This window comes from Silene latifolia, chromosome 5, assembly GCF_048544455.1.
Source record: "Silene latifolia isolate original U9 population chromosome 5, ASM4854445v1, whole genome shotgun sequence".
Classification (NCBI taxonomy): domain Eukaryota; kingdom Viridiplantae; phylum Streptophyta; class Magnoliopsida; order Caryophyllales; family Caryophyllaceae; genus Silene; species Silene latifolia.
This window is the reverse complement of record NC_133530.1, coordinates 54,515,332-54,530,481: the sequence shown is the minus strand read 5'-3', so window position 1 is coordinate 54,530,481 and position 15,150 is coordinate 54,515,332. Positions and strand designations below refer to the sequence as shown.

The following is a 15,150-nucleotide window of genomic DNA, read 5'->3' as shown; positions in this document are numbered from 1 at the left end:
GTTATTCAAGGAACTTCTAGTTTGAACACCCTTCTTAATATTCCCTAGAATATTGTCCATGGGGTGTGAGCTCTTGTATTTCCACTTTGTTGAAGTACTTGGTTCATCATCGTTATTTGAGCTTGACCCAACTTCATTTGGCTCGGAATTGGAGGAAGTTCCCCCTGAATCCAATCCGGGTGTTGTATTAGAGCCGATTATAACCTCGGACTCTACACCTTGATTTGGATTCAATGTTATAGTAACATCATCTATAACATTGGTTTGGGAATCCTTATTTTGAGTCAATGTTATAGTATCATCAACTATAACTTTGGTTTTCTCCTTTTTATCTTTTGAGAAACGATCAAGTTCATCATTCGTTCCTTCAATCTCATTATCCTCCAATTCTAGTTCCGGGGGATCGTCTCTTGAGAGACGGAAGTCGGGTTCATCCAAGTCTTCTTCCTCATTCTGTATAGGCTTATCAAACACGTTATCCTCATCAAAGATGACATGGACACTTTCTTCAATACAAAGAGTTCTTTTATTGAAGACTTTGTAGGCCTTACTATGATCTGAGTATCCTACTAAAATTGCCTCATCACTCCTAGGGTCGAATTTACTTAAACGGTTTTTACCGTTATTATGAACAAAACACTTACTCCCAAAGCAACGAAGATGGGAGATATTAGGTTTTCGACCTCTAAGGAGTTCGTAGGGGGTTTTCTTAAGAATAGGTCGAATCATAGCACGATTATGGATATAGCAAGAAGTACTAATGGCTTCAGCCCAAAAGTTACGAGGAAAACCACTACACAAAAGCATTGTACGCGCCATATCTTCCAAGGTTCTATTCATACGTTCAACAACACCGTTTTGTTGAGGAGTTCTTGGTGCAGAAAGGTTATGCCCTACACCATTAACTCTACAATATTCTATGAAGGCTTGATTATCAAACTCGGTGCCATGATCCGTACGAATAGATACAAGATTAGTCTTATATTTGTTTTGAACACGTTTCATAAGACAATCAAATTCATCAAAAGTTTCGTCTTTTGAATGAAGAAAGATAGGCCATACATACCTTGAGTAATCGTCTACAAGAACAAAGACGTACCTGGATCCTCCTCTATTCCTTACTTTCATTAGTCCACATAAATCCATGTGTACTAATTCTAAGGCTTGATTTGTGCTTACAACTCTTTTCGGTTTGAACGATGATCTTACTTGTTTGCACCTTGCACACGTGTCACACATCCTTTCTTGGTCGAATTTGATCTTAGGTAACCCTTCAACCAAGTCCCACTTCTTGAGTTTGTTCAAGGTTAGTGAGCTAATGTGACCAAACCGTTTATGTCATAAACAAGGATCATCAAGAGTAACTTTCATGCATGAAAAAGAGTTAGTAGGCACGGCATTTAAATCTACCATATAAACATTTCTTTTCCTGTGGCCTTCTAGAATAACATTGCTAGTTCCTTCAATAATAATGCGACAACTATCAGTATGAAAAACTACTTTGTTACCTTTGTCGCATAGTTGAGATCTACTTAGCAAGTTATATTTTAGACCGTCCACGAGATAAACATCACTGATTGCGTGAGACTTAGAAATTCCGATTTTGCCAACGCCAATAACTTTTCCCTTTTTGTTGTCCCTGAACGTCACTTTTCCTCCATTGAAAGGCTTGAGTGAAAGAAACAGATTCTTATCTCCAGTCATGTGTCTTGAACATCCACTATCATGATATCATTGATTGTTTTCTTTCACTACTTCCTGCAGAAGGGATTAGATACAGTTTTTAGGTACCCAAGCTAAGTTGGGTCCCTTATGATTAGTTACTCTATATACTAAATCCTTTCGAACCCAAACTCGTCTAATAACCGTTTTTCTAACCCTTGGTTTATTTGGCTTGGGAGGAGTTCTAGGGTTAGGGTTTTCTCTTGGTCTAGGAATTTCTCTAGGTCTTTCATGACTATTTCCCTTGTGAATAGGTTTACTAGGTTGAGATCGACAAGGGTTTTGTGAGGTGCTAAGTTTCTTGGTGTAGTCGAAGGCCATGTCATAGAACCAACGAAATTTATTGTTTCTTTCTTCGTTAGGTTCCTTAATGGGGGTTTCATCATTCTCGTCAACCGTGTCAACAGTTTTAGCATGGTCGGCATTTTTTCGTATATCATGAGCCTTTTTTGACACAATTGATTTGGATGTGACCCGTATGACCACAGTAATTGCAAATCAGGTATTCAGGAAGATCAGCATACTTCCTTTTTCTGAAATCAAAATCTGAAGGTGTTGATTTGCATTTAGAGTGATCTCTATGGCTGTAGCACTCATGTCCTAAACCCATCTTCATATTATTGTCAGATTGTTTGGTTAGGAAGTTTAGGACATTTGTGCTACCTTCCCACTTATCATGGACTTTTCTAGCATGTAGAAGTAGGTCTTTTAGGGTTTTAATTTCCTCTTGACATTTTGTGTGATCTACATCATTATCTTTCTTAAAGTTATCACGAAAGTGTTGGAATCGTTTGTTAAGAAGGAATACAACATCGGAATATTGTTTCTTAACATTGATCGTGTCGGTCTTAGATTCCTTTAATTGCTTTGAAAGGGAATCTATCTCTTTCTTTTGGTCTAAGATCAATGCTTCATCAGATGTGATTCTAGTTTCCAAAAGTTCTTTGGCTTTTCTAAGTTCTAAAGTTATAGCTTCATTAGCTATAACTTTGGCTTGAAGGTGCTTGATGTTAAGCTTTAGGTCGGAAGTTATAGCTTCATTAGCTATAACTTTGGACTCTAATTCCTTCTTTTCAGCCATAGTAGAGTCTAATGTTGTTGCTTTGTCAGCTGTAACCTTAGACTTTAATTTCTTAGCCTTAGCCTTCAGAGTGTAATTCTCTTCTGCAATTTCGAGAATCTGTTCCTTTAGATCTTTTAATTCCAAGTCCTGTTCGTGACACTTATCAAGAGATTGTTCAAAGAATTCAATTAAAGCACTTTTAGACAATTTCTTAACGCGTTTTTTAAGCTCAAGATAATTTACCTCTTCATCGTCATCTTCGTCTGATTCTCCAAGAAAGCAATAGTTTGAGTGTGAGTTTGTGCTTTCATCGTCGCTATCGGAGATTAGGTCAAGACTAACGCTACTGAGACAAAGGTTTTCTACTTCGTCGTCTTCAGATTCTTCGTGATCTTCTAATTCAAGGTCTCCCCAACACGAAGCCATCATCACTTGTTTGAATTCTCTCTTTGTCTTCTCGCGTTTTGTCTTGTCCTTGATCTTCTTCCATGTTGGACAATCCTTGATCATATGACCAGATTTTCCACACTTGAAGCAACCTCTATTTGCGAAGGACGACTTTGATTCAGTAATCTTTTTGTTGGATGACTTGTTGTTGTTGTTGTAGGATGATTTTGTTTGTTTGTTTCGAAATATCTTATTTTTGAAACGGCGTGCAAACAGAACAGTTTCATCCTCTAGTTCAGAATCAACTTCTTCGCTCTTTAAGGCCATACTCTTATTACGACTTGGTTCAGCGTCATCTTTGTTAAGAGTAATTTCATGGGCCATGAGAGCACCGATGAGTTCTTGATAAGATAGGTTTTCAAGATCTCGTGATTCCTCCATTGCAGTGACTTTAGCACGCCACTTCTTAGTCAGGCTCCTAAGAACCTTTCTAGCAATGTCCTCAGTACTGAATTTCCTACCTAGGTTTTTCAGTTCGTTTATGATGCTTGAAAACCTTGCGGACATACTATCTAAGGACTCATTAGGCTCCATAATGAATAGCTCATATTTTTGCATAAGCAAATCTATTCGGTGCTTCCTAACAATGGAAGTACCTTGATAAGCTAGTTCAAGCCCATCCCATATCTCCTTGGCCGTAGAGCATGAAGAAAACCGATCAAACTCTGTAGAAGTCATTCCGTTTTGCAGGAGACTTATTGCTTAGGAGTTCTTTTCGGCCTTCTTGTAGTCGGCCTCGACATAGTCCTCTTCTTTCTTTTCATAGGTAGTGCCTTCCTCGGATGCTACAAGAATTTTGTGCAGTCCGTTTTGGATAATCCTCCAGCACTCCCAATCGTGACCTTTCACATAGTGAGTCATCATGTTTTTCCATAATCCATAATTCTTCCCATCAAAGACAGGACACGTGAGATATTTGGAATCCATTTATCACGTGATAGGCAGCGGAATATAAAACGATAAGATAAATGAAAACCAAGATAGATCAGCCTCTTTGCGGTTAGGCAATCAAGAGCACGAGGCTCTGATACCAATTGAAGAGTCTATTGATCCAAATACTCAAGAGGGGGGGTGAATTGAGGATTTAAAACTTTTGAAAGCTTTTTCGATTATGCGTATGTAATTGATTATTTAAAGTTTATTGATTAAACTTTAACTAATCAACTAATGAATGTAAAACAAAATATGCAAATGAACGAAAGAACGAGGAGACACACGGTTTTTGAAGTGGTTCAGTTTCACAAGTCGAAACCTACGTCCACTATTCTCGATTAATAAATTTAGTACCTTTCTACGGATTACAAATTTACTAACCCAACTCGTACAACTAACTCTAGCTGTAACTCAATGAGTACCGTTAAATACTCGAGTGACTAACTTACGCTAATAAGAAAGCACTAATGATTCTTCTAATAGTTCACGTTAATGAACGAGAAAGAAATCAACTAAGCACTATTATCTTATAACGATAACAATAAGAACGAGTATACAAGTTTAAAACACACGACCTTTCAAAAATTACAAAACAGTTTTTCTGCTTGAAAACACACGGTTTGCTTTGTAAAATTAAAATCAATTTTTATTCTTCAGGTCACTATTTTAGATGTTGTAAAGAGTAAAGTATTTATAGGAAGGAAAGAGTAGGGCAACTCGGTTTACACAAACCCTAATAGCCGAATATAGGAGATATGTTAACAAATCATATCTTCTATTATTTCTTTCCTAAAAGCCTTAAAAGATAATAAAGAATATTCCAAAAGATAGAATATAATCTATTCAAATATTATCTTTACTATAAACTCTAAATATGATAAGATTTCCTAAAATAAGAATATCTTTTATCATAAACAAATATATTAAGTAAGATGTATAAGATATGTAAAGATATTATTATGGAATAAAATCTTCACCAAATACACCTTAGGTTACACGAGATATCACCGCTCATATGCCTCGTGACTCGTGCAAACCCTAGCTCAATATATGGGTTAGAATTTAAGTTTTAAGAGAGGCTTTGTTGAAATCCTAATTAGTAGCATGATCCAACTCATAAGTTGACCCAACAAGACTACTAGTCAACGCTCAATATAAAACCAAACTCCGCACTAAACCGGGCTTTATTATATAAATACTTTTATCAAAACATTTAAAATAAACTTTAAACAATTTTCAAAACAATTTTGAAACATTATAAGTCGTGTATAATAAACTCAGCATCTCAATGTTATAGTAGGAGAGCTATAACATTGAGCTCTTTTACTAGTAATGTTATAGGTGCAAAGCTATAACTTTACCAATTCAAGAAACTCATTCTTGGTTATCATTACGAGATAATCACCTATATTATTCTAATCTTCTGGGAGATCTTCGAGTATAGGCTACGTCATCATCCAAGCTTGATTAATCTTTCGACGGACTTCGTCTTCACATAAATCTTGAATGAATCTTCATATCGTTTGATCTTGAATAGAGGCTTGAACATCTTATACTTTCATCACAATCTCCTTTGTTGCTTGTATTAGATATGTTGAATCTAAATCACTTAGACAAACGATTACGCGCAACAAGTATATAAAATATAAAACACCTTGACATCATCAAAACATAAACATATAAGCTATATGGTTCAACATCAGCTTTAATCAAACCCGATTGTATTAATCCGTTTCCGAAAACCTGTCGCTGTAGTGTAAAATGACTACGGTTCCAAACCCTCACACTCACTAATATATATTGTGTATTATACTTAACAAAGAGTAGATTTGGTGACCTTATTAATCAGAAAAAGTGTTGCATTTATACTGATTTTGACATCAAAAATCAGTTGGAAACATGGATAAGTGGTGGTCAACTGCGGAAGTGGGGAGATGAAATAGGGAAGTTGGGTGATATTTAGTAACTTCCCTAGCAAAATGGACCACTTTAATTCCAGAAAAAGCTGAAATATGTTATTAGTATTGTTTATTACTCGTATTTATTTATGTATTTATTTTCTGGAAAAAGCTTACACTTTACTCTTAGACCGGAATTCAGAATCGACCAAACTTTTTCTAAAATGATTACCTTGTCTGCTCGTCATAATCCACGATTTGAGAAAAAAAAAAAATTGTTGATCGCGTTTTTTTTTACGGAAGTACGAAAATCTCAAATCAACCACAACTTCGATCTCAAATTTTCGAATGACCATTTTCTTTTTATCGTCAAATTACAGATCTGGAGAGTTAAACATTTTTTTAAAAATAGTCAATTCCGATTTCTGGTCTACGATCTATGCTTAATTGAATTCAATATTTTAAAAACGATACAAATAGCACGCTGTGCTTAAAAATCAAACCTCAAGACTTCCATGTGACAAACGTAATTAAAAAGTTGGGTACCACATGCAAAATGATAATTTTTCGATTCGTAACAACCACCACATTTTTTTGCGTATACCATCCAGTTTACCATCCTCTTATGAGTTTTAACACTGGCGAATTCTTGGGGTTTGAAATCAAGAACTCTGCTTAAGATAGAATAATCTTTTACGAGTTGTAACTACCAACACCTTGATGGTCGTTTGAATTTAAATACTCTCACTCGGGCACACATGACACAACCAAGTCGACGTTCCCAAATGGCCAGACAACCAAGTTTTCAAGATTCAACTCAACAAGAACTATCAATCAAATCTCATACACAAAATAGGGTGTGCGATAAAAAAAATGTAACAAGTAGTGAAATATTAAGGCCATGTTCTTTTGGATTTAAAGCCACTCCTTTAAATTTAGTTCTATAAGTACAATTTAGAAAAGTTTAGCAAAATTAAGTTCAGTACAGTTCAGATCTTATAAGTTTAGTTCTAAAAAGTTCAGCAAAATTAAATTCAGTTCAGAAAAGTTTAGCAAATTAAGTTCAGTTCAGAAAAGTTCATATCTTATAAGTTCAATTCAAAAAAATTCAGAAACTTTAACTTAACTTATATTAAATTGTTTATGTTAGACTTGTTAACAACTTATTAATTAAAATTAACACGATTTATAAAATAGAACGAACCCGTGACGATACATTTTTATATTAATTATATATATGAAATAAATTATTCATTTAATCCTAATATATGAGTTGTCTTTTTATATTGGGATTGTCTCACATTGTGAGACCGTCTCACGTTTTTTTATTGTTAAGATATATAACATACATTAATTTATGCCTTCAAGTTAGATTGATGATCATTTTATATTTATATAACATATTAATCATCCTAAAGTTTTGTAAATAACACTAATCTTCGAGTTAGATGTACAATTATCTTATTAGGACAAATATTTGGCAAGGAGATGAAGATAAAGAAGAAGGAGATGAGGAAAAGGATAATATGAGAATAGATGATTACAAAAAAGATGTAATACGCGAACGAAATCATGTATATAAGGTTAAAATTTTATTATCTTATTTTGTTTTTACACCATTTTTTTTTCAATAATATCTTTAAACAGTATAGATAATAATCATAATAAAGTTAAGTTAAACTAATTTAAGTTAAGTTTAGATCCTATAAATTAGGTTCATAAAAGGCCAGCTTATAAGTTCATTTCAGAAAAGTTCAGATCTCAAAAGTTCAGTTCAGAAAAGTTCAGATCCTATAAGTTCAATTCAGTTCAGATCGTATAAGTTCAATTTAGAAAAGTTCATATCATATAAGTTCAGTTCAGAAAAGTTTAGTAACATTAAATCCAAAAGAACAGGGTCTAAGTCTCCATCAAACTAAAATAACACTTTCATAATAACGATTCTCTAGATCACTCAAACAACATTACAACATACATTGTTCGTATATGCTATAACAAGTTACATAATTATATACTCCCTCATATTCTATATATTCTTCCCCTTTCCTTTTTGCACAAGAAATAAGAAACTGAATTTGGAACACACAAAACACTCTAGCCACATGTCATTGAATTTGGACTACACAAATCAACCTAAAAAAGAAAATAAGAAAGAAAACCTAAATAAGCGAATAAAGAAATAGAGAAGAATATAACGAATAGGAGGGAATACTAAATATAACCGTCGACTGACCTTAACATGGTGAAATTTAATTGACCCTTAGACACTAATGAAAATTCATCTCAACTTGACTGGTTTTCTAACATGACCCATTGAACCGACGACATTATGATTGTCTAAAGTCACCTTGGACTAGCATCATCTAATTTCAAATTTCATGTCACATCTCCAAGTCAAATGGTTTTTCGTACAAAAGAAAAAGGACACTCAAGTCCAAAAGTCTCAGATTAATCATATGGTAAATTAAGCTTTAAAACAAATAAAAGCATACCTTATTATTTTAAAAAATTTGAAGTTTTAAATTAGTTTAATAATTTTATATTTGTTTTAACTACAAATTTTCAATAATCTTACCCATTTACGGGTCGGGCGGACCCTAAATGGGTGGGACATTTTCGCCTTTTAGGTCGGGTCATTTCGGGATAACATTTTTCTTGGGTGGATTTGATCGGTTTATTTCCGGCCGGGTTTTAAGGCGGGTCAGATTTTGACAAGTTGGGTGACTTGTGACTCAAAAATGCATCGCCTTTGGTTACGCTTGCAAGTAACGCAAAACAAAACAAAAACAAAGCTCAACCTCACGATTCACGCAGTTGGCCCCACTGCAATTTGTTTTGGCGAGCTTTCCAAAGTGTACTCAACCATTTACGTCCTACTAAAGTACTAATTTTTAACGTATAATAAAAGGGTCAAATTCAAGTAGTAGTAGTGTGCATCTATATATAAGTATCTCGCGGCTTTCATTAAACTCCCTCTTTCTCTTTCGAGTCTTTCCTCGTTTGTTTGTTTGTTGGTTAGTTGAGATCTCTCTTCTCCATCAAGCAGTGAACAACCAAAAGAGATCTCACTCATTTTCATTTCTTGGTTGTTAATTACTGTACTACATTGTCGAAACAGAGAGATCTACAGTATATATCAAGATTCAACAATGGCGGATCAAAGTACAAAATCAAGTGGAGGAGTATGGCCAACTGTTAAACCCTTTGTTAATGGTGGTACTTCTGGTATGCTTGCCACTTGTGTCATTCAACCCATTGATATGATCAAGGTATCCTTCTTCTTTTTTATTTAACCTTTTTTTTACCTCTTTCCAACCTTCATTTACTCTTCTGGCTTTCTGTAATGTGTTTTTAGTTGATTTTATGAATTGGGTAGCTTATATTTTGATCTGGGTTTATATAATGCTTCATTGATTTGATAATCATATTGGAAACCATGTCAATTAGCATTTTTTTAGCTGTTTGTTAGGTGATTTTAGGGTTCTGGGTTCTTATAATCTGTTTTTAGTTGGATTTTATGAGATGGGAACCTCAATTTTGATCCGGATTTGTATAATGCTTGATTTGTTATTTTGTTTTTGTTTGGAATTGATGGGTGAGATTTTTCGATTGTTTCGATTCGGTCAGGAATGTTTCATGCTAATTGACATGGAATGACATCGTGATCTGTGAATGGAATTGTGATTACAAATGTGTGTTGTGAATTGGGTAGGTGAGAATTCAATTGGGTCAGGGATCTGCTACTCAAGTCACTAAGAACATGCTTGCTGCTGAGGGTGTTGGTGCCTTCTACAAGGTATTCTTTCCTTCTCTAAAAACCGAGTATTTATTTGTTGGAAATCTTATTCATTTTGCCAAAACTTAGATCTGTACTTAGCTTGTAGTCGACATTGTCTCAACCGAAAAGAAAGACTGATTCTTGGCAGAGTTGCTTTTGACACAATACATTTAGGCGTGGCAATGTTCGATTGTGTCCCAGTTCTATAAGAGCTGCCATCTTCTAGTTTTGGTTTGTGGGAGGCTAATAGGCCTCATTGTACAAGGGTTCTAAACCCAGGTTGAAACGTTTTGTTGCCATCCACAGCAAAGCAGTAAAATTGGAAATCAAATTGTATCATGTGCGTGGTGTTAGTAAGTGTGATGTAATGGAACCGATGTATTTTTTCTCATAATGTACAATACTTACCACTTGAGATCTCTTAAAGTCATTGTGTGTATTAAAACCTTGACATATTAATGCCTACCTGTTCATTTGCTTTCTTTTGGTGTAGGGTCTGTCTGCAGGGTTGCTTAGGCAAGCCACATATACAACTGCCAGACTTGGTTCTTTCAAGTAAGCATATTTCTGGCTTATGCATACCATCTTATTACCTATGACACGTCATTTTGAACCAAAATTATGAGGATCTGAATAAAAAATAGCCGAGTCCAACACTTGAACACATATCCACATAAAATACTTCTATATATCTCCAAATACATAACATATGTTGCATCTTTGCTGTATGCTATCTTCTAGAAAGCATCTTCCTTTGCCATTTTGCGCCTTAGGTAATTAAAATTATGTTGTACACTACACCTTGTGAGAGGTTAGAATATCATGTAATCTCGACTGTATGGATTTTGGAGAGTACGATTCTTCCTTTTTTAATCTGATTTTTGTTTTTGTATTTTGTTTAGGATTTTGACAGCCAAAGCTATAGCTGCTAATGATGGGAAGCCGTTGCCTCTCTACCAGAAAGCTCTTTGCGGATTAACTGCTGGTGCTATTGGAGCCTCTGTTGGTAGTCCTGCTGATCTTGCTCTCATCCGTATGCAAGCTGATGCTACTCTTCCAGCTGCTCAACGGAGGCATTACAAAAATGCATTCCATGCTCTTTCCAAGATCATCTCAGATGAGGGGTTTTTGGCAATGTGGAAAGGTGCGGGTCCTACAGTTGTGAGAGCAATGGCATTGAACATGGGAATGCTTGCTTCTTATGATCAGTCCGTAGAGTTTTTCAGGGATACTGTTGGCTTGGGTGAAGCTTCCACTGTTGTAGGTAAGATGCATCTTTGATTCTTTTACCGTACTATAATGATCTCTCGATCTCGTTCAGTGCATATACCTTGCTTGTTCTTTGAGTTTATCGTCATTTTATGCAACTTGCTGCCTTTTTTTTCCTCTGTAAATGAAGTGATATTTTAAAGACTGATTTTTGAAGGCATTTATTAGGCATCGGTAACCATTACATGATAAGGCATTTCATTGAAGAAAGATTTATGGGCTAGTTCGTGGTTTCTACACGAGTGGGCCACTTGTTACGCAAAAATTTCCCATTGCGTTAATCTCATCGAGATAAGACATTTGAAAACAAAAAAAAAATCGTCAAAATCAGACACCGAACGCTAAGTTATGACCGTTCAAAGTTGTAATCGTCATTTTTTTGTCCAGATTTAAGTCGTTATTAATTGTCATCGTTGTTTTGTCGTTTAATAATATATTCAAAAATTCGTTAATTCTTTAATTTAAAGTTTTTCTTCGTTAATTAATTGCTAATTTAAGTTTTTTTATTTTTTTTTATAATGTAATCGTTGCTTATTGGAGTGTAAGGAGTAGTAAAGGGAAGTGTGAGAAAAGGAAAAAAATAATTTAGGGGCGTGATATAGCAATTCTATATTTTAATCAAACGTATAGAAACAACTACAACTACTACTCTAAAGTAATACTCTGTAGGGTTAGTGATTTGAAATTCGGAAACAGAGCCATGTATACCTGTATTTGGGTAAGTGATACTTGATATAGGAACACAGTTATATTAGGGCCATTGATTTGAAAATCGAAATTCGTAAACAGAGCCATATAGACTTGTATTTCGAGAGGTCTTAATCTCCGTAACTCATTTAAAGCTGATTTGTCCGACTATCTTTTTCCCCGGAGTGCTGAGGTGTGCTTTCCCTACAATAAGTGATCCCGAAGTCAGTATAATTGGAACCTCTCATAAGTATTATTAAATGCTGCAAAACATGCCCGGAAGGATGACGTCTAGTGGTTAAAATTTTGGGTGAAAATCCTGGGGTCTCAGGAGCAATCTGGTGGGGGTCTCAGGAGCAATCATGTGCTTTTCTCCTATTCCCCACTCTATTTTTGAACTGATCCTTTCTCCAAAGAATCCCTTTCCTCCAGACATGCATTTTGCGTGCTACCTAAGTTTGATTCTGAATTCAAATGGGTTCTTAAATTCTTGATTACTTCTTAATATTTGTCTTGTGGTCTCTTAATTAAGTAGGTGGTTTAGTTTTATCATGATTTCCGCGTCATCCATAACAATTTGGGTATAAATTTCACAGCGACAGAGTAGTAGTTACAACTATTTATTTTTTATGGTCATGACTCATGCTTGTTCTCCACCAGGTGCAAGTGCAGTCTCTGGATTCTTTGCTGCTGCATGCAGTCTACCGTTCGATTACGTGAAAACCCAAATACAGAAAATGCAGCCCGACGCCACCGGAAAGTATCCTTATACCGGCTCCTTGGACTGTGCTATGAAAACTTTGAAAGCAGGAGGACCTTTTAAATTCTACACAGGATTTCCAGTGTACTGCGTTCGAATCGCCCCACACGTCATGGTGATCACTCTTCTCATATTTTAACTCAGATTTCTGTTTGCTTCCACTCCCTATTGATCAACTACTAACCCTCGGGTTTATTGACTTACAGATGACATGGATATTCTTGAACCAAATCCAAAAGGTCCAGAAGACTATTGGATTGTAGTTCCGCTCCACCTGCAGCTAAATTGGATCAGACCCTATAGATTACCTCGGATTTGTGTCAAGGTAGCTGACATCAAGCATCAGCAACTTCCTTTTTGCTTTTTTTATTATGTTTTGCACTGAGACTTGCAAATTTTGCTGGAGCTAAATAAATTAGGGGAAAACCATCATATTAGAATACATGATTCTTTTGAGGATAAGATAATGCATCCAAAGTTGGATTAATGGGTCCATGTACCAGACGATCCGTTGGAGCTCGAGACATTTATAATCTGCGGAATTTTAATCTTAATTTGTTGTTTTATGTTTCTTTGTTTTATATGAAATTCGCAAATGCTTAATGTTGTGAAGATACTCTTCCAAGATTCACTCCCTTTCAGAACAATAAGAGTTGAGTTATTTAAAGGGATTTCATTTATTTTTTGTTTTCTGCATGATGGATCCAGTTTTTTTCCTGAAAACAGGACCTTGAGAGGGATGGGCTACAAAACAAAATTACTAGTACGTTTTAAAACCAATGGAGATTGATTTTTTTACTTTTGTATTAAAGAATGTGAAATCTTTCATGGTTTGGAAAACGGTCGTATTAAATATCATCGACACTTTTACTAATTATCGTCGACAATTAACACATCTTTTCAATTTTGCCCCCCATTAACTTCCCCTTGTCTCTCGCCCTAATCTTTCTAAAACAAAAAAAAAGATGGCTTTTCGAAAAAAAATTGTAATTTAATTTACGAACTTTTCGATTAAAACGGTTTTAAACATACGTTAACAACGATCAAGTTAATAACGGTTTTAAAAATATTTTCATCCAAAAAAAATTTTTTTTTTAGATGAAAATGTTTTTCGTCCGAAAAAAAAAATTCCGGACGAAAATATCTTTCGTCTGGACCTAGGTCTGGACGAAAATGTTTTTCGTCCGGAAAAAAAAAATCCAGACGAAAATATTTTCGTCTGTTCGTCCGTAAAAAAATTATTTTTTTTTTTGAAAAAAAAAATTCCGGACGAAAAACATTTTCGTCTGGAAAAAAAAATTTGAAAAAAAAAATCATTTTCTGACTTAGATTAATTTTTGCCGCGGTAATCGATAATCACTAATCCGTTCTAACAATAACGATTCTATTCTAAACCACGTAAAACTACTAACTAATTACAAATTTTTAAAAAATTAAACTAGTTTAGATTACTTGTCGTCGATTCCTTAAATTTGGTGGCGGAATTGAAGCGGTGGTGACGGAAATGTCGTATTTGAAAAAAAGATGTTCAAATATGGAAGGTTTAGAGTGAGGGTAGATTAGGAAAGTCATTAAAAAATGTCGACGATAATTAGTAAAATGTCGACGATGTTTAGCAGGTTGGTTGGAAAAATGGCTGTTAGACGCATCTTTTGGGTTTAAACGAAGGCTTAAGGCGAGTATAATCTTCGTTTTGGTTATTTATTATAAGACCTCTTTGGTTAACAACTCAAAAAAGTATTAGACTTTGAGGATGCCTAGGAGTAGACCTCGCAAAACTGACCTGACCCTTATCTGACCCATACCGTATAACTTCGTGTCATATTCATTTCAGATCATCGATTTTTTTTTTTTTGATAAGGAAAGGAAACTAGGTTGAAAGAAATCAACCTATAACATCCTCACGGATGCGAATGGTAAAAAAAGTCGTCGAAACTTTTAATTTACCAGGTAAATCATGATACAATAAAGAGAGAAGGTAAAGAGAAAACATCCAGTGAGAAAGATAGAAAAGCTTCAAAACCCCAGGAGGGAAACAGGCCTAAAATGACAGGAAATAAAAACCAAAGATCTATAAAAATGCAGAAAACAAAAACCAAAGATCTATAAAAAAGCAGGAAAGTGAAATGACACAAATTCAGCCATTAAGGAAAGAAAGCTAAAAGTCCAAAGAAGAATAGAATTCAGATCCTGAGGAAAGGATTAATAAACCAACAAAACCTCCGAAAGTTAACATTGTTTTGCTAAAATCAATATATGATAATAGACTCAAAAAATTCTAATTCAATTCTTAAGTTAAACCTTTATTCTTAAAAGATATGTGACTAAAAAAGCTCTCCTATGCTAAAATGGAGATCAATTAAAGTCAAATCTAAAGTTAGGTAAAACTCAAGAAAAGAGATGATAGAAATTTCTAATAAAAGAGCTGAACAAAAACTGGGGAAGAAACCAAGTTGATGATTCAACACCAAATTTAATTTCTGGGGATTTTTTTTTTTTTGAGAGGATTTCCTCTCTCTAAAATTTTACATTTCAGCTCTAGTTTTGACACGTCCTTAAAAGTTAATGAAAATATTGATTACACTTCAAAAAT

The 15,150-nt window shown here is 34.7% G+C and overlaps 1 protein-coding gene across 1 annotated transcript; it reads left to right on the top strand.

The window, feature by feature from the left end:
- The first annotated feature begins 8,927 nt into the window (after positions 1 to 8,927).
- LOC141657413 (mitochondrial dicarboxylate/tricarboxylate transporter DTC-like) lies at positions 8,928 to 13,127 on the top strand. Its single transcript, XM_074464651.1, has 6 exons — positions 8,928 to 9,332; positions 9,776 to 9,859; positions 10,335 to 10,396; positions 10,744 to 11,105; positions 12,458 to 12,672; positions 12,764 to 13,127. Exons 1-6 carry the CDS (start codon positions 9,213 to 9,215, stop codon positions 12,818 to 12,820), a joined length of 900 nt encoding a protein of 299 aa, XP_074320752.1. The 5' UTR covers positions 8,928 to 9,212; the 3' UTR covers positions 12,821 to 13,127.
- The last annotated feature ends 2,023 nt before the right edge of the window (positions 13,128 to 15,150 follow it).

Coding starts and splice junctions, on each gene's coding strand:
- LOC141657413 (XM_074464651.1), top strand. CDS start 9,213: ATGGCGGATCAAAGTACAAAATCAAGTGGAGGAGTATGGCCAACTGTT. Junction 9,860..10,334: donor GTGTTGGTGCCTTCTACAAG/GTATTCTTTCCT, acceptor CTTTTGGTGTAG/GGTCTGTCTGCAGGGTTGCT. Junction 11,106..12,457: donor TGAAGCTTCCACTGTTGTAG/GTAAGATGCATC, acceptor GTTCTCCACCAG/GTGCAAGTGCAGTCTCTGGA.